At 44.2% G+C, this 27,176-nt stretch overlaps 1 protein-coding gene across 1 annotated transcript in view; it reads left to right on the forward strand.

The window, feature by feature from the left end:
* Window positions 1-27,176, forward strand: part of LOC122808176 (arf-GAP with coiled-coil, ANK repeat and PH domain-containing protein 3-like) — a 211,946-nt gene that overhangs the window by 135,417 nt on the left and 49,353 nt on the right. The window contains exon 3 of the mRNA XM_044079144.1: window positions 6,331-6,450. Within this exon, the coding sequence (XP_043935079.1) occupies window positions 6,331-6,450 (120 nt within the window). The remainder of the gene's footprint in view (window positions 1-6,330; window positions 6,451-27,176) is intronic.

The following is a 27,176-nucleotide window of genomic DNA, read 5'->3' on the forward strand; positions in this document are numbered from 1 at the left end:
AACCCTCTGGGTTCAAGAAATGTTCTAACTGCTCCCAGATAATGTCATTGACAGATGGTCATTCAGAATGTGTTTATTGCCTCAGAGCCGTTCATTTACAGGAGTCGTGCTCCATATGTCATTCTTTTAGTTCGAGGGTTCTCCTGGAAAGAAAAAGCAAGCTCATTCTAAGAGGATTGTTAAAAACCTCTTTTTCGGAGTTCTTGGAAGAAGGTCAGAGTTCAGCTAAAAAAGTCCCTTCTAGGTCTGAGAAGTCTAGTAAAAGATCTTCATTTTCTTCAGATCAATCTGAACCTTCTCAAAAATTTTCAAGAATGTCTTCATCAGACCCAAAATCTGTCGGGCCTGAAAAACCTTCTACCTCGGTTCCTCCTGTTTCAGAACTGATGGTACTGCAGTCTCTGAGCCAATCCCCTGTCCTGGAGCTAGTTTATCCAATTTTGAGGTCACCTTTGTTACAGAGGTCAAGATCTTCTGCCCCCTCTTCTCGGTCCTCCAGGAGTTTATCTCGTGTTGTGCAGAGACTCTGGCACTAGCCAAATTGTTGCTGGATCCGACCCAGTGGGCTTCGGAGCCGAATGGACTTACCCCATCTCTATTGATTCCTCCTCCGACTTACCTCGAGGCCTTGGAGCCAGAATGCATGCAACTGATAGTAGTGGAACCATCGGAGCCAAGACCTGCTCCAGGATCTACGTCTCCAACCTCTGTTCTAGGAGCTGCCGGTTGGGTCGGGGGGGGGGGGGGACAGTCGAATAGACAGTTGTTGGATCCGAACTTGCCTCTCTGGGCCTCGGCATGGGTGAGCTCAGCTCCTACATCAGCTTTGGATCCAACCCCCTTCCTTGGCATCTGGGAAGGCTTCTAGTTCTTCAGAGGTAGAAGCTTCCTCGAGTCATGGGTGAGGGGCCTTCGAGGTGATGAGGAGAGTGCTGTCCCCACGAGCAGCCCCACTCTCAGGACCAGTCATTCCTCCCCCAAAGACACCGGTGTCTGTCTCAGCACAACTGATTCCACACAGTCATGGGACCCAAGTCCTCAGGATGCCCCAGTGGGCAAACCCTTCTTTTCCGAAAATTCTCCAGAATGCCCTTCTGAAGAGGTCCGTCACAAGAGATTATGCAAGAAGAAGCATTTGGATTCCTCTGAGGAATTGATCACATCAGACACAGACCCCACAGTCACCCTCTGAGGATATCTCCTTTGCAGACATCCTAGAGATCCTTAAGCAGAGAGGTGGCTGGAAGCCAATCAACCATTCTGATGAGGAGTCTGTCTACTTGAAGGCCTTTGGGTTTCACCCTTCCACCATTTAGGTGTCTCCACCTTTCGATGAACTTATGGAGTTAGTTTGAAGAAAGGCATGGGAATCTCCATATTCAGTGGACCCTGTCCCCCCCCCCCCCCCCCGGAGGCCAAATAAATTTATTATATCCCCTGAAGAAAAAACATTCCTTACAAAAGGTGTCCCAGTAGATGCTATGGTGGTGGCGATGGCCACCAAGAAGGTGTTATCTGAGAAGTCCACTTTTGTCCATCTCCTGAACAAAAAGTTGTGTACGATGGACAGATAAGGAAAGCGCACATTTTCTTCAGCGACCTTCATTCTCAGGTCCCTGAATTGTCTTATGCACTTTAGTAGGTTACAGAGATCTCCTGAAAGCGCTTGGAGATGCTCTCCAGTACAGTAGCAGTGGGGGTATCAGATAAAGTGTCCTCCCAGCTCTCCACCTTAAATTCAGTAGTCAACTCATCCATGCGGCTTATTTCTTATGCAGCCGAGGGAGCGAATAAGGCTGTGGCTTCAAGAATTTCTCTTAGGAAGCATTCCTGGATGCGCTTGTGTAACTTTGTGGAACTCTTCAAGTCATTTTTCGTTAACACCCCCTTTGACAGCTTGTCCTTGTTTGAGACAAAGGTAAAATACTCACCAACCAGGTGTGAACAGGAAGGAAAAACTCTCTCTGCCATTTGGAGTCCATTTTTTCACACCTTCTATGCTTTACCTTAATGGCCAAAAGGGAGGAAAATGTGGTTTTGAAAATCTCAGAGAGTTTTTCAAGACCCACATGGTGAGTCTTCTTCCAGGGGTAGAGGGGGAAGAATAATGGAAGATGCCGTCCACAGATCCAGGGCGACAGATGATCTTTTTTTGGTAATCCCTTTCAGCGCTCCTGAAAGAAGGCTTGTCTGTCCTTCTCTGGAGGCAGTCATGAGTGTGTTATCCCTATACCCAGATGCCTGGCTAAAAATAACAAAAGACAAGTAGGTACAAGGCATCGTATGCAGAAGGTTACTCAATACCCTTTTCAATTCCCACCCCACATGTATAAAAACATTCCAGATGTTCCACCCAGTCACAAGAAACAAGCAACTCTAGAAATACATAGGATACCCAGGATCTGGGACTTATTCAAGGTTCTTTTTAGTTCCAAAGAAAACAGGTGACTGGAGACCCATACTGGATCTCAGCAGACTAAACAAATCTGCAAAAAAGACAAAGTTCCGGATGGTTACACTGCAACTGATACTTCCCTTTTTAGGAAAAGACAATTAGATGTGCTCTATAGACCTCCAGAATGGGTACTACCACATAAAAATAGACAGGCCATATAGGAGTCCTCTGCGCTTTCAGCTGGGAGCCAGATACTACCAGTTTTGAGCACTGCCCTTTGGTCTCACCACAGCCCCCAGAGTGTTCAGCAAGTATATGGCAGTAGTCACGGCTCACTTGAGACATTTAGAATTCTGGATGTTTCCATGTCTAGATGACTGGTTCCTAACCGCTGCCACCAAGCATCTACTAATGGATGCAAGAAACACCACTCTGATACTTTGTTCTCTTCTAGGGATCACAATAACCTACATAAAATCTGCCTTATTGCCATCTCAATGTACCGGCTTCATAGGCACATATTTAGACAACATAAGAATGATGGTAAAGCTTCCAACAGAGAGAGTGACAGCCCTTTGGGTACAGGTTCTGGACCTTCTTTTCAAAAGGAAGACTCAAGCAAGGACAGTTAAAAGTGATAGAAGCCTTGGCAGCAGCTATAAACATAATTCCCTTAGCGCGGCTGCACATGAGAATTTTACAGTGGCTGCTTTTTACTCAGTGGTCCATGCAGGAACTTCCAATGTCGCACCAGATCATGTTAACAGAATCTTGCAAGAGAGACCTCCGTTGGTGGCTTCACTCAGATCAAGTCACATCAGGTTGACCTTTTGTTCTTCCACAACTGCTTGGCACAGTGACCACAGATGCTTCCCAGATAGGGTGAGGAGGCAGTGTCGGGGAAGGGCAATCCAAGGCATTTGGCAGGATCATGAGGCCCACTTGCACATCAATGTCCTAGAGATGAGAGCAGTGCTTCTTGCATTGCAGGCATTCCAGGACTCTCTCCCACTAGGAACGATTGTGATCCAAACGGACAATATGTCAGTGGCATGGTATATAAACAAGCAAGGAGGAACCAGATATTACCCCCTTTGTTGAGAGGTCTGGAGAGTATGGCAGTGGGTGACCTCCTCCCAATGCTTTCTGGTAGAAATGCATATCCCAAGGAAGTCCAGCATGATAGCAGACAAACTCAGCAGGGCAGTACTGATGCCTCACGAGTGGTCCCTGAAACAAGATATATGAGAAATGATTTTCCAAAAATGGGGCCAGCCTTGCTGCGATCTCTCTGCCACATCCATGAATACCAAATGCAGTAGCTACTTTGCCCTAATCCCCCCCCCCCCCCGTCTGGGGGAATCCTCAAGGGATACACTTGTAAACGATTGGTCCTCGGGTCTCCTCTACGCCTTCCCTCCTTTTCCATTGATTGTCAGAGTTCTTCAGAAAGCCATCACATTGGGAAGGACCTTAATTCTTATAGCCCTTTTCTGGCCTCATCAAATTTGGTTCCCCTTCTTGCAGCCTCATCTTCAGGAGGAGCCTTGGATTCTGGCCCCAGTGCCGAATCTTCTGACCCATCTGTCTGGAATGCTCCATCCATCTCTTCAAACCCTCAAGTTGTCAGCCTGGCTGCTCCAATTCCAAACATAGCCAGGCTACCTAACCTTTCACCCTCAGTGCAACATATCCTGATTTCTTCTCACAAAGCCTCTACAAGAAAATTATATCTCAGCAAATGGAAAAGATTTTCCTCCTGGGCCTTACAAAATCATATTGACCCTTTCTCTGCATCTACATCTTCTGTACTGGAATTTTTAGCAAAACTTTTTAATGAGGGAACAGCTGCAGCTTACTATTAGAGTATAATTAGCAGCAATCTCTAATTTACATTTTGGAGGAGGGGGACTGAACGTTATGTCCCACAGACTTTGTAAAGTTTTCTTAAGAGGTGCTAACCTGTTAAGACCACCCATTAAACCACCTCTACCTCCATGGAACCTAAATTTTGTTTTATCCCGCATAATTCTTCCCCCCCTTTGAACCTGCATCTTCATGTGACTTGAAATTCTTAACCTGGAAGACAATTTTCTTAGTGGCTAACACTTCAGCAAGGAGGGTTTCGGAGTTACAAGCATTATCTATCAAACCTCCATGTGTGCTGTTTCACAATGACAGAGTCTCACTTCAAACAAAAACCCATCATTTCTACCAAAAATGCTCAGAATCAAACTTAAATCAGTCCATAGACTTACCAGTCTTTTTCCCCCCCAAGTATGACAGTAAGGCAGAGTACATGTTGTACCAACTAGATATGCATAGACAATTACTTTTCTATTTACACAGAACAAGGGACTTTAGAAAGACTGACCAATTGTTTGTATCCTTTTCAGACTCCAAGAAAGGAGCTTCAGTAGCGAAAGCCACTCTATCCAGATGGTTGTCTGACTGTATCTCATTCACCTATCAGTCAGTGAACAAACAACTTCCAAACAAATAAGAGCTCAGTCTGCCAGGGCTATTTCGACCTCTTTTGCCTTTCGTGCAAAATTGCCAATTGATACCGTTTGCATGGCAGCAATGTGGGCAAGGCCTTATTCCTTTATTACTCATTACAGAGAGGATTTGGCCTACAGGGACAGGGTCTCTTTTGGGTCCACTTTTCTGAAGAATGTTCTCACGTGAGCCACTCAAGAAAGATGGTGCTAGGGACGCTGTCCCACAAGTACAGAATGAAGCTAGGACAACTTTACATAAAGAAGTTATGTACTCTCCATAACGTTCCATGTGAGTTGTGCATCTCACTTTCATTCTTATGTCCCTGCCTTTTTTTTTTTTTTTTTAAGTTCCCGGAGGATCGAGAGGTTACTATTTGGCGTCTAATTTTCTCTGACCTTTTTCTAGGTTTATAGAACAATGAAGAATATTTAATATACACATATTACTGTTAAGAGAAAAAGTTTTAAAACATACTGTTATTTGTCTCTCTCTCCCATCTAGCAAAATGAATATGCTATTTGCTGAAGTGTTGGTAAGAAAAGGTCATTGAACCCTGTTTATTAAAGATGGGCTTTACCTATGATAGATGTAGTTTGCTTATGAACTTGAATAACATCTGTTTTCTATACTTCTGAATAAAGAAAGCTAACTGCAGTTAAATGAAAGCTTGGTAAAAGGAAGCACTTCTGAATAAGAGTTAATTTACTGAGGCAAGCTGTGTGTCCTGGAAAATTCCAGCTGCCACTGTTGAACTAAGTATGCTGTACCTTTTTGAACATTCTGTACTAACTGTGGTTTTGAGGTAAACATTCTACACTAGCTGTGGTTTTGAGGGTAAAGCATTCTTTTCTGAGGTAATTTGTGATCCTAGATGTTTTTTCATAGCCAACTGTCAACTGTCAGAAATGTAACAAAAGCTATTTTGGCTAGTGACAGGAAAGTATAAAAGTTGATGTCAGTGAACAAGCTGATCAGATTGAAATCATCTTGGCCAACATGCTGCTGTAATCTGGTTAGCTGCAAATAAAGAAGTTTTTCATCACCTGAGGCAGATGTGACTCGCTTGAATTTTTTTTTCTTCTGACAATTGCTATACCAGCAAACAAGATGTGGGAATGCCCTAGAGCCTCATGGGATAGGGAGTAAGGCACAAGCTAGTTGGAGACCTCGAGCTTTAGTAAATGGCAGAGTCGGAACTGAGGATCGGTTCCGAACCCACAAGTACTGAATGAAGGTGAGATGGACAACTCACATGGAACATTATGGTGAGTACATAAATTATTTTTATGCAGTTTATAAAGGATGATACTGGATTCTCAGAAACATTAAAATTGTATCTGCCAAACCATTCTCTTGTTTGTGTTTTGTCCCAGGGAAAAGAATTTTGTCATTTCTCTCATTTTTTTATTTTTCTTTCATGTGTTACATTGCAGCTGGTAAACCTTTGTTCAGCAATGGTTGAAACTGGGAAGGCTTATAATGCTGCCAGTAAGCTGTTTGCTGGGGGAGTTCAGGAGTTGACCCTCCACTGCGGAACAGTTGATCTCATCAAGGTAAGGAAGTTAGAGTCTAGATATGAGCTTTTGATGGCTTGGTGTTTTAAGCAATAATTAAATGCCTGATCACTTTGTCGTGCAAACTAGTGTATACCAACTGTGGCAGCATTATGCATATTAATGTACATAAATGTGTATGTCTGAAGTCACATACTGAGTTAGGATGTGGGTACTGGGGTTTGATGTCATATGTATGAAATAGTTTTCACTGAACAATGAATTCTACTTTCAGCAGTGTGATTTTAGGAAGCTTAAACAAATCAGAAGCTCCAAGATTCCGCATGTAGAATAGACTTGCGTTCATTGACAGTAATGGAGGATGAAGGCATATATGATTGCTTTTCCTGAAAGACAGTACCAACATAAGAGCCAATGTTTAAAGCTGCATTTTGTGTCTTGGTAACCTGCACAGATTCATACACATAGGTACCCGTTTCCTTCAGTAAATATCTTGGTTATCACAAATTAGCATTTATTAAGCCTTTTTTTAACAGCCTGTGTTACTGTTTAAAGTGGGCAGAGTTATTTAAAAATCTGAAGTAGTTACTTCATTTGCTCTGCAACCTGTGGGTATCGGATCCGAGCCGGCAGCTTACCAAGCTCCAAGATCCGAGCTCCTAGCTCCTCCCCCTACCCATAATCCCCTGCTACCAACCACATTACCCCAGATCGTTTTTTGCCGTGGCTGAAGAAGCTTTCCTTTTGAAGAGCTCCTGGCTGGGTGAGATTGTTTCTATCTTAACTTCACCAAAAAAGTTTCAAAATCATGTGTGTGTGGTAGTAAACCTTTTTCTACCCCTTTTTAGTGCTAGTTTTATTTTTTCTGGTACAGTTAATTAGTTTTTCTTTGTCACTCTTCCCTCCCCCCTTAGCGTTTGGGTGTGTGTGTGAGTGTTTTAACATGGCGGAAGGGCCTAAGGCCATTTTTTCCAAATGTACTGAGTGTGGCCACAAGCTTTCCCCAGCTGATGGCTACACTCAGTGCGTTTTGTGCCTGGGGGCAGCCCATCTTTCAGAGGCCTGCCAGATCTGTGCGGCCTTTAACCCCCGGGCACTTCGGGATAGGAAAAACAAGCTGATCCTGGCGGGAAAGCTCCCCCAGAAGTCAGCTTCATCTTCCTCTCCCGTTCGGGCTCCGGCTGCCTCAGCGGCCTCGGCGCCCTCTGTTCCCTCAGCTCAACCCGGGACTCAACCTCCCACTTCGGGTTTGAGGTCTGGGGAAACTAGTGCCTCCTCAACTAAGGAGAAGAGGCACAAGGATAAGGAGGGACATAGATCCCATAAAAGGCGGGCCAAGTCTCACCCCTCGGCTCTGCCAGCAAAAATAACTAAGTCTCCTTTGGGGGTCTCCAGATCCTTCTCCTCTCGGCTCCGTTCGCCTAGCTTCTCGCCGGAGCCGGAGGAGGAAGATCGGTCTCCCTCGAGGTCGTCGAGGCGGCCCTCCCGGCCCACCTCGAATACCTCTTCCAGGTCAACCAAAAGCATCTCCGAAGCGTATATTGATCGGATGATGCGTCTGTTCTTACAGACCCAAATGCAGATGGGGGTGCTCTTGCCTCCCCCCCCCCCCCAGGGGGGGGGGCATTCTCCCCCATGTTTGCCTCGATCACTCCTTCTCCGACTCGTTTTCGGATCTCAGAGTCATCGGATCAGTGCCCATTTGGACCCAGGGAATTGTCGGCGCCGATAGCGCTAGTCTCATCGACGCCGACTATGCCCTCGAGCTTGTCGGATCAGAGCTCTTGGGGCCGAGGGCTGAGCATCGGATCCGAGGGAGAGTTGTTGTATCTTCGGAGCGCACCTCTCTCTCGGCGCCGACTGCTTCAGCTCCGACCCCGATCCCTTCCTCGGAGCTGAGGAGATTGCTCTCGGAGGCTGGTGAGGGTGATTCTCCTTCGGCTTTTGTGGTAGTGGAGAGGGTACTGTTGAGATCCTCCAGATCCCCGGTTCGGGCTTCGGATCCACCCGTACCCCCACTGTATGAGTCTGTCTTCATCATCTGACCATCGGGACAGCCTGCCCAAGCCCTCCAGTTAGTTCCTGTTGAGGAACAACACCCTGTAGACGAGCCCTCTTCAGATAGCCCCACTGAGGAGGTTCCTCAGAAACGTCGGTGTAAAAGGAGGCACCTGGACTCCCCCGAGTCCGTTACCACCGACACGGACTTAGATGATAGGGAGGGTTCCCCAAGGTCACCCCCTGAAGATGTCTCCTTTGGAGACCTCATGGAAATGTTGTGTATTAGAGGGGGGTGGTCTGCCCAAAAACCTTCCCTTGATGAATCCGTGTTCCTGGAGGCGTTTGAGGCAGGCCCATCTACTTCCTGGGTGTCCCCTCTGGCCGACCCCCTGGTGGACTTAATTACCACCAGGACATGGAAGGAGCCCGACACCGTGGAGCCAATTCCTAGGCATCCCGAATAAATACTAAGCCCCCCCACAGATAGGCAATCATGGGCCAAAGTATCCCCTGTTGATGCCACGTTGGTGGCGGCGGCCACCAAGAAAGAACTCGCTCAGGAGAGTTCTCTGGTCCACCCGCCAGATAAAGAATCTCGAGCGTTGGACCGGATTGGGAAGCGGATTTTTGCTTCAGCGACCTTTTCTATAAGGGCGCTGAACTATATGGCACATACCATCAGGCTACAGCGAGACTTGTTCAAGGAATACGCTGCAGCCCCCCCCGGAGTCCATGTCGGTCGGAGACAGGAATGTGTTTATGACACGAATGGCCACTCTGAAATCCATCTCCAATACATCTATGCAGCTCCTCTCTCATGCTTCGGAGGGAGCCGCTAGAGCCAGCGGAGCAGGGGTCGTCTTATGATGTCACGCCTGGCTCCGTCTTTGCGACTTCGCGGATCCCTTCAAGGCGTCCTTCGCGAACGCCCCCTTTGACGGTTCTGCTCTTTTCGGCAAGACCGTTCGCGATATGCTGGTCCAAAGCGAAAAGGACGGGAAGACGCTGTCTGCCGTCGGAGTCTGCTTCTCTAGTCCCCAAAGATCCTTCTCCAGGAATCAGAGGGGACAAAAGAAGCTGTGGTTCTGCAAGTCTCAGCAATCCCATCCAGTTGCGGACCACTCGTCCTCTAGAGGCAGAGGAGGACAAGGTGGACGCCGGCCCAGAGGCAGAGGGGGGCCGTGTAATTTCGGATCTAGAGAACCTTTCTCGGACAGACCCACGCAATAGACCTGAGGGCTTGCCCGACTGTCCCTCTCTGGAGGCAGTCGGGGGGCGGTTGACGGAGCACCTGTCAAACTGGGAGTCCCTTACAATGGATTGATGGGTGCTCCGTATCATTTCCAGAGGTTATTTCATTCCTTTCCTAAATCTTCCCCCCAAAACCAGACACCTCCCTGATGTTCCACCCGATCAGAGGGAGGCAGCGGCTTCAGAGATTTAAAGCTGCTAAGAAAAAGAGCCATCCAGCCTGTCCCCCCAGATCAGTCCGGATTGGGTTATTACTCAAGGTTCTTTTTGGTGCCAAAGAAAACTGGGGACCTCAGATCCATCTTGGACCTCTCCGCTCTGAACCTGTTTATACCCAAGGAAAAGTTCCGGATGGTCACTCTTCAATCTATCCTCTCCCTTCTGCAGGAGAACGACTGGATGTGCTCCATAGACCTCAAGGATGCGTACTACCACATCTTAATGGACAGATGATCCAGGAGGTTTCTCCGCTTCCGGCTCGGAGCCAGTCATTATCAATTCAGGGTTCTTTCATTCGGCCTCACTTCAGCCCCCAGAGTGTTCACCAAAGTCATGGTGGTGGTTGCTGCCCACCTGAGACTTCAGGGCATTCAGGTCTTCCCCGCACCTAGATGACTGGCTCCTTACCGCGACCAACAGGCATCAGCTCTCTGTAGCGAGAGATTACGCACTGACTCTAGCCCACAACCTAGGCATTTCAGTAAACCTGCAGAAGTCCTGCCTGTGCCCCACTCAATCCCTGGAATTCATAGGGGCCAGGTTGGATACTCGAATCTCTCGAGCTACTCTAACATCAGTCAGACTGAACAGCTTGTCTTATCAGGTGTTAGCCCTTCTCCAGAATCCTTCTCCTCCAGCAGAGTTAGTCCTGAGGGCACTAGGGTCTATGGCAGCAGCGACCGGTCTTTCCCTCCATGCCCGCCTGCGAATGCGAATATTGCAATGGACCCTTCAAGTCCTATGGTCCCTCTTGCTCCACCCATTGAACACGCCGATACCGTTTAGCAGAGTTTGCAGGGACTCCCTTCTTTGGTGGTTGCATGCGTGGGAACTCAGAGAAGGGAGGCCTTTTGTGATCCCCCCCGGTCAAAGCCACGTTGACCATGGATGCTTCTCGCCTCGGGTGGGGGGGGGGCATTGTTCAGGCAGATCCGTTCAAGGCACGTGGACTCCCCTAGAGACCGCATTGCATATCAATGTCCTGGAGATGAGGGCGGTGCTTTTGGCGTTGCAAGCTCTCCACGACCTCCTTCCCCTGGGGACTATTGCGATCCAGACAGACAACATGTCTGTAGTCTGGTATATATACAAACAGGGAGGAACCATATCCTACCCCCTGTGTCGAGAGGCCATGAGAGTTTGGGAATGGGCGATCTCCACCAACCATTTTCTGGTGGCAACGCACATCCTGGGACGATCCAACATATTAGCAGACAAGCTAAGTCGGGTGCTTCTCACTCCGTACGAGTGGTCTCTGAAATCCATCTGTTGCGAAGCAGATCATCTACAAATGGGTCAGCCTCTCTGCGATCTTTTTGCTTCTCCTTTAAACACAAAATGCAGCGAGTACTTTTCCCCCAGAGGGGAAACCCCCAGAGACACTGTGGTCCATGCTTGGCCTCCCGGGCTCCTTTATGCTTATCCTCCCTTCCACTCATGATGAAGTTCATTCAGAAAGCCTGTCGGTTGGGAAGTTATCCTCATAGCCCCATTCTGGCCTCGGCAGATCTGGTTCCCCTTTCTGCGGTCTCACAGTGTGGCTCCTCCATGGATTCTGGATCCCAGTCCAGAACTGATTTCTCATCCCATGGATTGCCCAACACCAAACCTGGTCAACCTCAGGTTGTGGCTTGGCTGATCCAGTTCCATTAATGGCTAGAACTCCCGGTATCTCATCTCCCGTTAAGGCCATTCTGGTTGCGGCTCATAAGCCATCTGCCAGAAAACTTTACAACAGTAAATGGAAACGTTTTTCCATTTGGGCCGAAGATAAGGGCTTGGACCCATTTACTGTCCCTATTCCGACCATCCTGGACTTCCTCTCATTAATCTTTCGACAGGGAGCAAGCGCTTCTACGGTTCAGGTGCAATTGACGGCCATCTCCCATTTTCGTGTGGGTGATGGCATAGGTTCCTTAGCATCTACAAAGTTGTGCAAAACCTTCTTACGAGGCATCTTCCTTTTAAATCCACCGATAAAGTCTGTGGTTCCCCCATGGGACCTCACTCTAGTCTTGCAAGCCTTGACGAGTCCACCTTTCGAACCTGCGGCCTCAATTCCATTGAAGTTCTTGTCATGGAAAACAGCCTTCTTAGTGGCTATTACTTCAGCCAAAAGGGTTTCAGAATTACAAGCCTTGTGTATGGAGCCTCCTTACCTTATCTTTCACAAAGATAGAGTGTCCCTCAGGACTAACCCGTCTTTCTTGCCTAAGGTTGCTTCAGAAGCAAATATAAATCAATCAATAAATCTACCAGTGTTTTTTCCAACATTTCAGAACAAGGGAGAATACACATTACACAAATTGGATGTACACAGACAGCTGCGTTTCTACTTGCATAGGACTAGAGAGTTTCGCAAGTCGGACCAGTTGTTTGTCTCGTATGCAAAATCAGCCATGGGTAAAGACATTTCCAAAGTCACTGTAGCAAATTGGATTTGTCAGTGTATTATTCAGGGGTATATATCGTCTGGCAAACCAGCCCCGGTTAGTATCTGTGCTCATTCTACAAGATCTGTAGCCACCTCAACAGCCTTCTGGTCTAGTGTTCCAGTGGACAACATATGATGTCCTTCAAGAATGCAACTGCAGTCGTAACATATGGGTTGTCCTGCCTCAGGCAGCCCTCGGTCGGCCGGATTCCAAAGACTGGGTCCGACGTCGGCTGATGTCGTATTTCTCTCCGACGTCAGAGCGGCTGGAGTACATAAGCATCAGCCAACGCCATTTTCTTCAGTATTTCTTGCCGCGCGGTGCCCGAAGCAGAAGCAGTTCGCAAGTGCCGGTCGGTCAGCTCCTGTATTCTTCGAATCCGAAGTCATCAAAAAAGCTAAGTACCCCGTTGGGGACCTTTTCTTGCCTCAGCCGATGTCAGAAATTACTGAAAAAGTTAATAATTGTCTGTCTTGTGGTAAACTAATACCTCATAAGGATTTCCACTCTTACTGTCTTCCTTGCCTTGGCCCAGACCACGACATCTCGGCCTGTGTCGCCTGTGCTCGCTTCAATAAGCGCACTCTCAGGTGCCGGGTGGAGTTCGCTGAAGACTTTTTCGGCGAAAAATTTGCGTATACAATGCCGTCGGAACTCCCGACATCGCAAACGCCCAAGAAACGAAAAGACCGGGACAGACATCCTCGGCCCGCGTCTACCACCGACTCCACGCCAAAACCTACCGCGAGTGCTCCGGTTCCCCCTGAGACGGTTATTCCACCACTCCGAACCGTAGACACCGCAATACCGACGACTCCGATACCACTCCGCCAGTTATAGATTTTCCTCCGGATACTGAAACCGAGGAAATGCCCGAGACCATTGCTGTAGATAAGGTCACTCCTGCACGTGGAGCTGCCAGGCCTCCTATGGCCATGTCTATCAAGGCCTACACTCGGGCTAAGGCAGCCAGCAAGACTAAGCACCTTACAGCAAAAGCCTTACCTCAAACTACTCCTGAGACACAAATCATGTCTATGGCCGCAGACTTAATTTCCATGATTAGAGGTTCACAGGCCCATCCTGAGAGAGGATCCCAGCCTCCTCCTGATAAGAGGCCCCAGGTTGAATCCTCTGAACCTATCCCTTCAGATGAAGATTCTGAGGACTCTGTCCACTCTGAGGGCCAGGAAGAGCTCTTTCAGACCTATGAGGACTTGGATGCAGAGGATTCCATCCCCTCGGCCTCCCCTCATGAGGATATTTCTTTTGGGGAAGTTCTGCATACCATGAGGGAACATTTCAAGTGGCAAGGCCAGGAATATTCTGATTCCAGAAAGCGCCTTCGAACCTTCCTCAAAAAGCCCCAGCACAGGCCCCTAGCTATTCCTCCTGTGCTTGATGTTTTGGATGATCTATATTCTGACTCCAGTGTTACCCCTGATTCTCTTCCTCCTGCTCCAGCCAAGCCAGACCGATATTACAGGGTCCCAGAAACACATTCCCATTTGTTCAGGGCCCATACTGTTGATTTAGAAACTATTTCTCAGGGACCTAAAGGTGTTTCAGCTTCCACCTCTAAAAATCCCTTGCCTTCCAACAGGGAAGCTAGGTCATTAGAGAGATGGGGGAAAAAGGTTTACACCTCCACCACTTTATCTGTGAGAGCTTTGAATTGCCTTTTTCATATGTTACAATATCAGGATTACCTGTTAGATGATTTACAGAAAACATTGGCCTCTCCTGACCCTTTAGACAGGAAGTCTTTGCAGGAAGCTGAACATAATTCTCAGCAAGTCAGCAATCACTTTCTACAGTGTGGATATGACACATTGGAAGCTTCATGTAGGGCAGCTATGACAGGGGCAGTCATTCACAGACATGCATGGTTAAAAGAACAACCTCTACCAGATCACGTTAAGGCAAAACTTCTGGATGCACCCTTGGAAAAGAACAAGCTTTTTGGTGCTAATGCTAAAGATGTGTTAAAGTCCATCGAGGAAAAAGCAAAATCAGTTCAGACGGTCAAAGATTTCCTCCAGGTTCAGCCCCCCAGATTCAGCAGGAATTGGCCTTCAAAAAACTGGTCCTTTCCTAATCCTGAAAGATTTCAAAGGGGTAAAAACAGGCGTGGCCGAGGAAGAGGACAATACAGAGGTCCTTACAGGGGACGACAATGGCAGCCAGCAAACCAAAGAAGTGACACGGGTCTCCCCCGCCCCTCAGACACAATCTCAATGACTTTCCTTTATGACCGCCAACCAAGGAGCAAATAGAAGCACCCTTGGGCGGAAAATTATCTCTGTTTTCAGACAATTGGCACAGATTGACAAAAGACAAATGGATTTTGGACATTATAGACCAAGGTTACAGGTTCCATTTTCATACCTTACCCAGAAAACAGGGCATGCCAAACCTACCACAAAACCAGAGGGCAGAGGCTATCAAGCAAATTTCTCTGCTTGCTCAGATAAAAGCGATAGAAAGAGTACCACAACAAGAACAAGGCCAGGGGTTCTACTCAAGACTGTTCCTTGTTCCAAGAAAAGAAACTCAATGGAGACCAATACTGGATTTGTCCGCATTAAACACTTTTCTAATGGTACCAAAGTTCAAAATGCTGACTCTACAGCAACGTCTTCCCATGCTGGGCAAGGGTCTTGGCTGATTACTCTGGACCTCAAGGAGGCATACCTGCATGTCCCTATCAGACATAGCTGCAGAAGATACCTCGGATTTCTTGCAGGGCCAGAGCATTATCAATTCTCAGCATTGCCATTTGGCTTATCTACTGCGCCCAGAGTATTCACAAAATGCCTGGCTTCAGTAATTGCTCATTGCAGGCTCCAGGGGATCCAAATTTACCCGTACCTGGACGACTGCCTTATACAAGCAGACGCCAAACTGATGTTGACAAAAAACTTGAACTATGTCATACAATTACTTCAGGCTCTGGGATACACAGTCAACTTTCAAAAGTCAAGACTTCAACTATTCCAGCAAATAACCTTCTTAGGAGCCAATCTAGACACAGCCTCTGAAATGGCTTACCTGACAGAAGACAAGCAAGAGAAGTTAACTCATTATTTCAAGGGTTTGGCAAAACTCACCCAGATGACTGTAAGGAGATTCCTACAGGCCCTGGGTTACATGGCATCCTGCATTCTCCTGGTTCCATTAGCAAGACTACACATGAGAAAGCTTCAATGGTACTTAAAAAGCCTATGGTCTCAGCATAACAACAACTTAGAGACAACCATACCGCTCATTCCATGCCTACAAAAGTAATTCCTATGGTGGGCTTCGGTAAGCCAGGCAAACACAGGTATGTCATTCAAAAAGCCTCAGATAACACAGACCATGACCACAGACGCCTCAGACATTGGATGGGGTGGGCGCACATGGAAGGCAGATGTATACAAGGACAATGGTCTCCAAAGGAAACACATCTGCATATAAACCAAAAGGAAATGCTGGCAGTAATGCATGCCATCGAGGCCTTTCGACAACAACTTCAACTAGGCCATTTACTGATACGGACAGACAACACCACTGTGATGTGGTATATAAACAAGCAAGGGGGCACCCATTCCTACCCCCTTTGCAGACTGACAATGAATCTTTGGGAAAAAATCACTGAGCCTGAACATACAGTTACAATCCCAGTTTGTTCCAGGCAAAGACAATGTGCTGGCGGACAGCCTAAGCAGGAATTTCATAGATCCTCACGAGTGGAGGTTACATCCAAGAATCTTCACACAACTCACCTCGACATGGGGCAGGCCAGAAGTAGACCTATTTGCCTCTCACCTCAACCATCTTCTACAAAAATTCTGTTCAAGGACATACCATCCACAAGCTTGGAAAATAGATGCTCTTTCATTCAACTGGAACTACCTAAAAATTTATGCATTCCCACCTCTGCCACTGATGACCACAGTATTACTAAATATCAAAGCAGATAGACCCAAGGGGATCCTAATAGCTCCAGACTGGCCAAGACAACACTGGTACCCGCTACTACGGAGCATATGTCACAACAAGAAGTGGGCCCTTCCACAATGGCCCCTACTTTTGTCTCAGCACAACTTCAAAACAGTGCATCCAAACCTTCAGACACTGCAGCTGACAGCCTGGGAGATCCCATGAATAACCTCAATCTATCTCTCTCCAAGGAAGTTCAGCGGATATTAACAGAAGCTCGAAGACCATCCACCAGAAAGGTTTACTTGGCAAAATGGAAGAGATTCAGCATTTGGAACACCAGCAAAGGGTCATGATGCATCACTATTGAACATCCCACTCATCCTGGAATATTTGGCAGATATGCTTCAGAATGGACTCTCATATTCTTCCATAAAGATACATGCTTCAGCTATTTCAGGTAGATATAACACTGATCCACCTGTGTTTTCACATCCTTTGCTAAGGCAATTCCTTAGGGGAATCAAGAACATTAAGCCACCAAGAAAGGCTCCAGTGCCAGCTTGGGACCTCAACTTTGTCCTAGAAAAACTGACTCTACCTCCTTTTGAGCCAGCAGCTTCAGTGGACTTACAATTCCTCTCATGGAAGACAGCTTTCCTGTTGGCAATTACCTCAGCAAGAAGGGTTTCGGAACTACAGGCCCTAATGGCAATACCACCGTTCATAATCTTTCACCGAGACAGGGTCTCCTTAAGAACCAACCCTACTTTTATGCCAAAGGTGGTATCTAGGGTTTCTTTAAATCAAGCTATTCATCTGCCTGCTTTCTTCCCCAATCCTGAAAACAAAGGGGAAAGACTGTTACATACCTTGGACATTCACAGACAACTTCGCTACTACTTGGACAGAACCAAGACCAGTAGGAAGTCTGATCAGCTTTTTGTAGCTTTCACCCCTGGAGTACAAGGAAAAGCAATTTCAAAACAGACTATTTCAAAATGGATTGGACATTGCATCAGATTTTGTTATTCCTTCCTTGGGAAGAGTGTTCCAGCCAATGTCAGACCACACTCCACCAGAGCTACAGCCACCTCTACAGCATTCTTAAGAGGGGTGCCTACAAAGGACATTCTAGAAGCTGCTACATGGAGCTCCGTGCATACATTCTCCAAACACAACAATCTCCCTCTATACTCCAGATCCAGAGCAGGCTTTGCTTCGGCAGTCCTGCAGGGTTTGATTGCCACACCATCTCTTTCCTAGAGCATTCCTCCTCCCCCAGCTAAGCTATGGTATTCTACCCATATGTTATGACTGCAGTTGCATTCTTGAAGGACATAGTACAGTTTTGTACCTATCATAAATGTAGATGTCCGATAGATATGCAACTGCAGTCGGATTTTCCCTCCCTCCATACCCCCCTATGCCTTGGGGCCACTCCTATCCCTGTTCCTCTTAGCTGGGGATATCTGTTATGGTGTATCTGTTTATTGCTTACTTATTTGTTTGGAATCCTGTTTTTTCCTTCCAGTTTGATTACAGCCTTCCTTGGAGGGCACCTGGCATCTGGGGCAAGAAACACTGAAGAAAATGGCGTCGGCTGATGCTTATGTACTCCAGCCGCTCTGACGTCGGAGAGAAATGCAACATCAGCCGACGTTGGACCCAGACTTTGGAATCCGGCCGACCGAGGGCTGCCTGAGGCAGGACAACCCATATGTTACGACTGCAGTTGCATATCTATCGGACATCTACATTTATGGTAGGTACAAAACTGTACTTTCAGCAGCTTACTTGGTCCTCTTCTCATACGTTAATTTCTCATTATAAATTAGATGTGATTTCGACAAGTAGGGCTTCTTTTGGCTCTGCGTTGCTTCGGAATATCCTTCCGTAAGGACCACCCAGGTTCTTATAAGGTAGCTGGGGACTCTGTCCCACAGGTTGCAGAGCAAATGAAGTAACTACTTCAGATAAAGAAGTTATGTACTCACCATAACGTTCCATCTGAGTAGGTACTTCATTTGTCTGCAACCGACCCCCTCCTGCCATCCCCCAAACCTTTCGGGATTTTCTGATCACCTTTGCAGTTGATATTTCGTGTTTCCAGGTTGGTAAGGCAAAAAAAACGATCTGAGGTAATGTGGTTGGTAGCAGGGGATTATGGGTAGGGGGAGGAGCTAGGAGCGCAGATCTTGGAGCTTGGTAAGCTGCCGGCTCGGATCCGAAGTCTGATCCGATACCCCCAGGTTGCAGACAAATGAAGTACCTACTCAGATGGAACATTGTGGTGAGTACATAACTTCTTTTTTCTTGTTCCCATTGCGTATGCACATAATCTCTTGTTAGTAAGATTTTAACAAGTGAAATTGTTTTAGGTTTTAACCCTGCATGTTTTACACTGTTAACTTGCAATTTTTTAGTTTCTCATGTGTTACTGTAGAGGTAGGCCTTTGGTAAAGTTTCTGGATTTTACTTTGTGATGCAGATGATCTAGCTCTAATAACTGACTCGAACTAGGTCCAATAACAGATTGGGCCAAAAAGAAAGCAGACTGTGGAGTGGGGACTGATTGGACACTGAGTGCTGGCTTTCTTTCTTGGAGGAGGACATGATCAGCTACTACTACACTGGTTCCCGCTTCGGGTGGCCAGTGGTGTTTATCACTTCTCATGCGCTGTAGGAAAACAACGCATTACTTCATGTTTAATCCTCCATAAGTGGGGCATAAAGTGGTTATCTGAAATGCTAAATCTGCACTAAGGCCTAGTAATGCCATGTTCTTTCAAAGCAATGTATTGAGCTGTTGGTTTCCAGTGGAACTGTGAAACAAACAAAATGGTGAAAAAAGCAAATTGTGATGAACCTAGGAAAAGGTGTAGAAAATGACGAATAACAAAAACTTATGGCACCACTGGAAAGGCTGATTTCAAATGGGCAACTAAGAAATGCAGTTATGAAATCAGATAGCCTTGCAGTAACAGCAAAAGTGCTAGCCAGTTTCTTGTTCATTATCTCAACATAACAAATGAAGTAAAGCATGTACATTCCACTTCTGAGTGCCTCTTGCAGTAGATCCATATTCTGCGTGTACTGTAACTATAGGCATCCCTATCTGGTATTAGACGACTTCACACTAACCTGTGTTGCTCACTAATGTCACGTTAGCATTGGCATGAGTGTGTAAAATGGGGCCACCCTCACTTGTTGCTCTGATCCTTCTGACTTGTGAAAAGGAACACCCTGTTTGATTTCTATTGTGTTGAATTGTCTATGGTCACAGTGTGTTTTATTTTTTAGGTGGTTTCTTTTTTTTCATGGTATGTCACTGATTTTTTTTTTTCTCTGCTGATTAGACCCTTAAGTAGATGGTGATGTGGGTAGCAGATACTGTTAAAAAACTGCATCCTTTTAATTAACTTTTTTTCTAAGAGATTACGTTTGTCATGGTTTCTCAATTCATAATTCAGCCCATTAGCTCTTACAAGAGCTGTATTGGTTGAAGTCCATCTTGAACTAAAACTTCTCAAATTACAGCAAGGCCTGAGCAGATATATTTTTAGTTGTTAAAACTTTCAGAACTCCTCCTTTAGGTCATTTCAGTGTAAGTAGAAGCACATGGCTGATCTCCCAAAGTTGAAGAAATTAGTGGTTATTTGAATAATCATTATGTTAGGTAATCTAAAGACTACTGTGTCTTCCCGCCACAGTCATAACTGGCATTAGTCATAGGTTCATAAGTAGGTATGCCTTGAAAATTTCAAAAGAATGTTTGACAATGTTGGAGGTACAACCCTTTGATCTTTGAATGAGATGTTAAACTGAGGTCCCATTTGCTTTAGATGTTGGTACCTCAGGTAGATATTTAAAAGTTCCAGTGGCACCTGTCACAGAGAGTAGGGAAGTTCCCTGATGCTGTGACCACATTTTGTCTAGTAGAATAAATACCACCTCTGGCCTTCCCTAAAAAAAGGCCACTAACCTAGTGGGACTAACCTGGTCAACAAAGGATAAATAAGTAAAATAAATATACAGAGACCATATATAACAAAAAAGAGGTAACAGTAGGGAAATAACCTTCTTAAAGAACTAGTAAGGGAATTAAAGATGCAAGGTTGTATACTGTTTCTGTCTAGTGGTGGTCTTTATTATCTAATTATCTGTCTATTAGTCTGGTAACTGTCTGAGTGGGCTGGGTCAGCCACAGTCTGTGTGCCCATGGAGTGACCTTGGCAGCCTACTAGAGTATGTAATTCTGTGTCCAAGTACAGACACAGCTGCTGCTTCTGTGGTTGATGGCTAAAATAGTGTTCAGGATGCAATTTGCATGCCTATGAAGGCAGGCGTTTTGTGGACATTATGATGTCACTGGTTGCACATCCTCAAAGATCTTTTTTCACAGTTAATCCTCTAGAACTGGGCCCTGGAAGAGTGGATGGTTCACCATAGTTTTCATTTAGGACACCAGTTTCCTCAGTAAAACTCACTGTACATCCTAGCAATGGTAAACCGGGGAGATAATCTCTGCTCCAGCATGGTTCAGCTTGTGGTACTGTTAGAGGGGAGACTACATGTCTTCTAGATGGAGTTATGAGTAAAGCTTCCAATTCTCAAAGTCTTGAGGAAAAACTGCTTTCAGACCACTTCTTAATTTGGTCCAGCACTTCGGACTGTTGTCTGATATGCAAACAGCAAGAGAGTGCAGTTTTGTATCCTTGTACAGAGGCAGTACATGTCTGCCAATGTGTAAACAGAAACAGTATTCTAAGAATTTCATATCCCAAAGGACATGAACATGCTACTGGGCTCCCTATACTGTTCCTTAAGTACTTTACTGGACTTTTAGTTTCATAGAATGTGCCTAGATGGGATTTTCTGGAAATAAGTAACTCCAGAGAAATGGTCCCCACTCAAAAGAAAACAAGTTTTCCATGTTCTGCGTTCAGTGCAGCAGGGAACACTAGATTTTTTGGGTGGAAGTGTTCTCCATTTCTTGGCAAGGGTGATTTTTGTATGCCTTCCCTCCACCCCCTTTGACTCTCATTTCATCAGAAAAATTCAGGGAAGAAAGTCCAAAGCTAGTCCTTTTCACCCATTGGTAGCCTAAAATAGTGAGGTTTTTGACATTAAAGCTCTTCGCAACACAGGAAATTCTTGTAGTTATAACCAAGTGGTACTTCTGAGGTGGATAGCAACCAGCTGCACTTTGGGGGGCCTAGCATCTGCTTTAGGTTCTCTGATTTTTGTCTTTTGGTCAGAATTTCAAAAGTAACTGAAGCTGCTAAGAAGCCTTCCACCCAGCAGCTGTACCTTTCCTAGTAGAAGATGTTCTTTTGTGTGGAATAGCATTAGATACTGCCTCAGACTTTCTCTTTACAGGTCACCCTGATCCATTTTGGCTGTTTCTGTGGCTTTAGCCACCGTTACTCCATGGGAATGGTATATATATGAGTTGTTTTACCCATCCTGAGCATTGATAGCCCAGCTCCAGCTGGTGAAACATTTACATAAAGGAGTATTGCATCATCTGATGATGTTTCTGTAACATTGGAAACAAAAGCGCTTACATTTTTGTTAATTAAAATATCATTTTGTGGTTTTGGCGCAGGCTTTCTTCTTCTGTTTTTTTTTTTTTTTTTAAGTCTCAGGATAAAAAAAGTGCCCCCTCCTGCTGTATACACTGGTGTCTGGACTGGGAAAAAATCCTTCTTTTATGCCTAAAGTGGTATACAAGTTTACTTTAAACCAAACTATCCATCTCCCTGTTTTCTTTCCTGAATGTAAGAATGAGAGGGAAAAGATACTCCATGCCTTGGATATCCACATACAGAGCGGATGCTATCTTGACAGAATTAAATCTTTCAGATCTTCAGATCAATTATTCATTTCTTGTGAGGGTAAGAAAAGACCACCTGTTTTAAAACAGATTATTTCCAAGTGGTTATCCAAGGTTATTTACCTTTTGTTATATTCACCATAACAGAACAGTTCCAGGCAGGGTCAAGGCCCATGACCTTGACTTCATCTATCACTTTTTGGAAAAGGTTAGATTTCAGAAGTATCCTGCTTACTCCTGTGTACATATTTCTGCAAAGCACTACAAGATTGATTCCTTCTCTAGGTCCAGAAAAAGCTTTCTCCTTCCATCTCCAAGTGCAGTAAGCTATGGTAATCTACCCATACAGCTAAGGCTACTGCAGCAGTCATCAAATATGATGTACATAATACAAATATGTAAGTAAAATTATCATAATAGTAGATTTTCCAGTAGTCACTGCTGCAGTAGCTGCTCTCTGCCTCCATCCCCCGTGTGTGTGCGTGTGTGCTAAGCAGGAATTGAAATCACACCAGAAGTAGACAAATATCAGATAACAACTGAGTGCCAACAACAAAAGAGAGAATATAAAGAAAGTGATTAGATGAGAAGAGGAAAAATTGAGAAGTCCACAAATATAGTGGCATCTTCTATGATAACCTCATGTTGACCAAGACATGACACAGGAATGACTAAGGAAAGATGAATTGAAGCCACAAGATGAAAGGATAATAATGGCTGCCCAGTACAGTGGATTATGTACGCATTGGTTTACAAATTCTACAGAACAAGTGTGAGAAACACAGAACCACACAAATGTAGGTTCTGTAAAACAGTTGCACATCTCATTGCGGGGTGTGATAAATTCATGGTCTGAAGGACTGTAGACTGAAAGACACATCAATGAAACAAGATTGTTGCATTGGGGATTGTGCAAATTCTGCAATATAGAAATAGCTTAGAAGCATTAAAATGTGAACCACAAAGAATTGTAGAGAAGGAAGAGTTTTATATCACACAGGACCACCCATTGCCAACAGTTCAAAAATGCATTGAAGAAAACCAGGTATAGCATTCGAGAAAAAGACAAAAAGCAGTATTGACAATTGAAATTGCTTCACCCAGCGATTACATTGGCTTATGTACAGAGAAAAACACAAATTCCTAAAGTACCAGGATGTGGAAGCAGAAATGAGAATAATGTGGAAGGAGGACACCCAGACAGTTACAATAGTAGCAGGAGTTATATGAACAGGAGAAGGAGGCACATTGTGGGTGCTGAGAAGAGCACTGCTGGCTAGCATCAAAGATTGAAACAACGATAATTTCATGAACTCTAATCATACCATGACTAAGGAAGTGGGTCCATTCTCATCATAGTATAAGAAACCCAAAAAAGTTAGCTGGCTAGAATCATTCCTTACTGATTATTTGGCATCTTGCCTGGAGAGTAAGGAATTCCTGCTTTGGACACCCTCACTCTTATCAGCCGTGCTTTGCTTTGCTTCTCAATTCCCATTCCTATCCACCCCATCTTATTGTTTTAAAAGCAAAATCGTACCCCATGTTTCCCTTCCACAATGATGACTTTCACACCACTGACATTATAAAAGTTAATTTGTTGCTAGTAATTGTGCCAAATTGAAATTTAAACCATTGCATAGGAGAATAATAACATTATGTGGAAGCAAAACAGTAAATATGTAAAACTAATTGGAGTGATGCGTTCAGTGGAAAAACTGCAGAAGAAATGTGGAATGTTTTGAAAGAGAAATTGTATGAATGGAAAAAAATGTTTAACATCAGGATTTAGGCACACAAATTCAGGAGGATATAATTCTGTAAGAACAAGGTACTTGATTAAGGTGAGAGAGAAAAGAAAAAGAGGCTGAACTACAACATTGAAAACTGAAATATATAAGCTAGATAAACAAATTAGGCGTAGTGTGAGAGAATTCTGCAATATAGAAATAGCTTAGAAGCATTAAAATGTGAACCACAAAGAATTGTAGAGAAGGAAGAGTTTTATATCACACAGGACCACCCATTGCCAACAGTTCAAAAATGCATTGAAGAAAACCAGGTATAGCATTCGAGAAAAAGACAAAAAGCAGTATTGACAATTGAAATTGCTTCACCCAGCGATTACATTGGCTTATGTACAGAGAAAAACACAAATTCCTAAAGTACCAGGATGTGGAAGCAGAAATGAGAATAATGTGGAAGGAGGACACCCAGACAGTTACAATAGTAGCAGGAGTTATATGAACAGGAGAAGGAGGCACATTGTGGGTGCTGAGAAGAGCACTGCTGGCTAGCATCAAAGATTGAAACAACGATAATTTCATGAACTCTAATCATACCCTGACTAAGGAAGTGGGTCCATTCTCATCATAGTATAAGAAACCCAAAAAAGTTAGCTGGCTAGAATCATTCCTTACTGATTATTTGGCATCTTGCCTGGAGAGTAAGGAATTCCTGCTTTGGACACCCTCACTCTTATCAGCCGTGCTTTGCTTTGCTTCTCAATTCCCATTCCTATCCACCCCATCTTATTGTTTTAAAAGCAAAATCGTACCCCATGTTTCCCTTCCACAATGATGACTTTCACACCACTGACATTATAAAAGTTAATTTGTTGCTAGTAATTGTGCCAAATTGAAATTTAAACCATTGCATAGGAGAATAATAACATTATGTGGAAGCAAAACAGTAAATATGTAAAACTAATTGGAGTGATGCGTTCAGTGGAAAAACTGCAGAAGAAATGTGGAATGTTTTGAAAGAGAAATTGTATGAATGGAAAAAAATGTTTAACATCAGGATTTAGGCACACATTCAGGAGGATATAATTCTGTAAGAACAAGGTACTTGATTAAGGTGAGAGAGAAAAGAAAAAGAGGCTGAACTACAACATTGAAAACTGAAATATATAAGCTAGATAAACAAATTAGGCGTAGTGTGAGAGAATATCAAGAAAAATTTGAAGAAAATGTATAAAAAATATTGACCGTTTTATAGATTGGTAAGATGTGGAAGGGGTAAAGACATTACACATTGATAAATTGGGTATCTTCTAAAATGTATTCTCACACACAACAGATTTTGGATATATTTACAAAATCTTATGCAGAACAGTTTGGCTTCACAAAGGGGGTGAGTGATACATTGTCCTAGTGACATCCAGGTAACCTCGGGTACTGAAAACAAATTGGATTATATTGAAAAAGAACTATACAAACTGGATCCAAACAAAGCACAGGGTGGAGACAGAATTGGTAACAATGATCTGAGAATACTTCCGCAAAACCTTAGTACCACTATATCTGTTATTTATTAAGTTTTATAAATATGGGGAGATTCCTCAAGATTAGAGATGTGCGCTTATTAAACCTGTCTTTAAGGGAAAGGGGGAGTAGGACAACCTCTGAGTCATAAAGACCCTTAAGTCTTCCTTTGTGTTATGGAAAGGTAGAGGAGGAGAAGGTAACATTGGATAAGTTGTTGTTGGAATTGGAAAAGTTGGGACTTGAAACCATATGCCAGCATGCATATGTTGAAAGTAGATCTGTTACCACCTGTAACATGTTGTTCTGTAACATTTTAATAAGTTATGCATGAAAATTTGTGCTTGGATGTAATTTATTTAGATTTAACTTAAGCATTTGATAGGGTCATACACTGACCAATAAATTGCAACAACTAGGTATTGATTTACTCTTAATAAGATGGATAGCTGCATGGCATACAGATAGGACATGGCAAGTATCATACAGCAATTGGCCAGGGGAAATTATTGGTTACAGTCAGGATGTCCCAAAGGGTTCTGTCCTAGACCCATACTTGTTTAGAATGTATTTATCACATCTGTCTTTTTTCATCTGAGGTGTTCTACCGTCTGTATGCAGATGACTTGAAATTGGGTAAACTGATTACTTGTGTGACAGACAGGGCATGTCTGCAAAAGAACTTGACTAAATTAATTATTTGAGCACATGAGAATGATATGACGATAAATACTTCAAATACTAAGCATATGAGAATTGAGAGACATAAATTGAAAAGTCCGTATTTAATACAGTGCACAGTGATTGAAACTGTAGATTAATTTAAGGACCTGGGTATATGGGTAGATCCAGCTTTGAGTTTTTCTAATCATGTCAATCAGTCTGTTAATACCTGTAGAACTATAGGTTGTATAAAAAGATTTGTAAAGTGCAGGAAATCAGAAATGGAAGTCATCGTTTTAGTTACATAAGACCCGAACTTGAGTATGGAGTAACAATTTAGAAACTTAATAAGAAAACAAGCATGAGTAGACTGGAAAGAGCACAGTGAAAATATACCAGGGGCATCCATGGATATGAAAATTTCAGTTATTGTGAAAGACTAATCTGAATTTGTACAGTGTCTCAAATAGATATTTAAGAGAAGACCTCATTCAGGTGTATAGGGCATTTAGAGACATCTACTTCTGGGAATGTTTGAGTTTATCAAAAAGTAGGAGAGCATCATCAAGCAACCGATGTAGAAGATTCTGTAGGAATGAGATGTGTACTAACTGGTTCTCTGAGAGAGCAGCTGATGCATGGAATAGACTACTAAATTACGTTAAAGCAAGGACTAGTTTAGGTATTTTTAAGAACTGCCAGGGCACTTATTATGGGAACAACTGTTTTGGAATACTGGCAGTCTAGAAAGGCATTAATGCCCGTGTTTAAAATATTTGTATGTATGTATACATACTCTGTTAAATGTACTTATAACCTATTTGTAGATCTGTAAATTGTAGCAACTGGCATGAGCAACTACTAAGTTGTACGTACAGATCGGTCATTTAGAAATAAGACTCCTTGTCATTTGGTTTGTTATAGGTGTATCTCCGACTCTAGTAAGCTAATAAGCAGAGCTTGAAATGTTAGACTAGAGTCCATTATTGAACTGTTCTGGTCCAACAACTGCCTTTACCACATTTTATAATATCCTTGTACTAAAACAAGACAAACCAGACTGTTCCATATTAGATAAAGCAGATTCCAAAGCAATAAGTTGTCATGGTTAACACTAGAATGAAATGAGTTGATAAAAATGAGGGACAAGTCTGAACAGGGAAGCAG

The sequence above is a fragment of the Protopterus annectens genome, chromosome 8.part0 (genome assembly GCF_019279795.1).
Source record: "Protopterus annectens isolate FY-2018-M chromosome 8.part0, PAN1.0, whole genome shotgun sequence".
Lineage (NCBI taxonomy): Eukaryota > Metazoa > Chordata > Ceratodontiformes > Protopteridae > Protopterus > Protopterus annectens.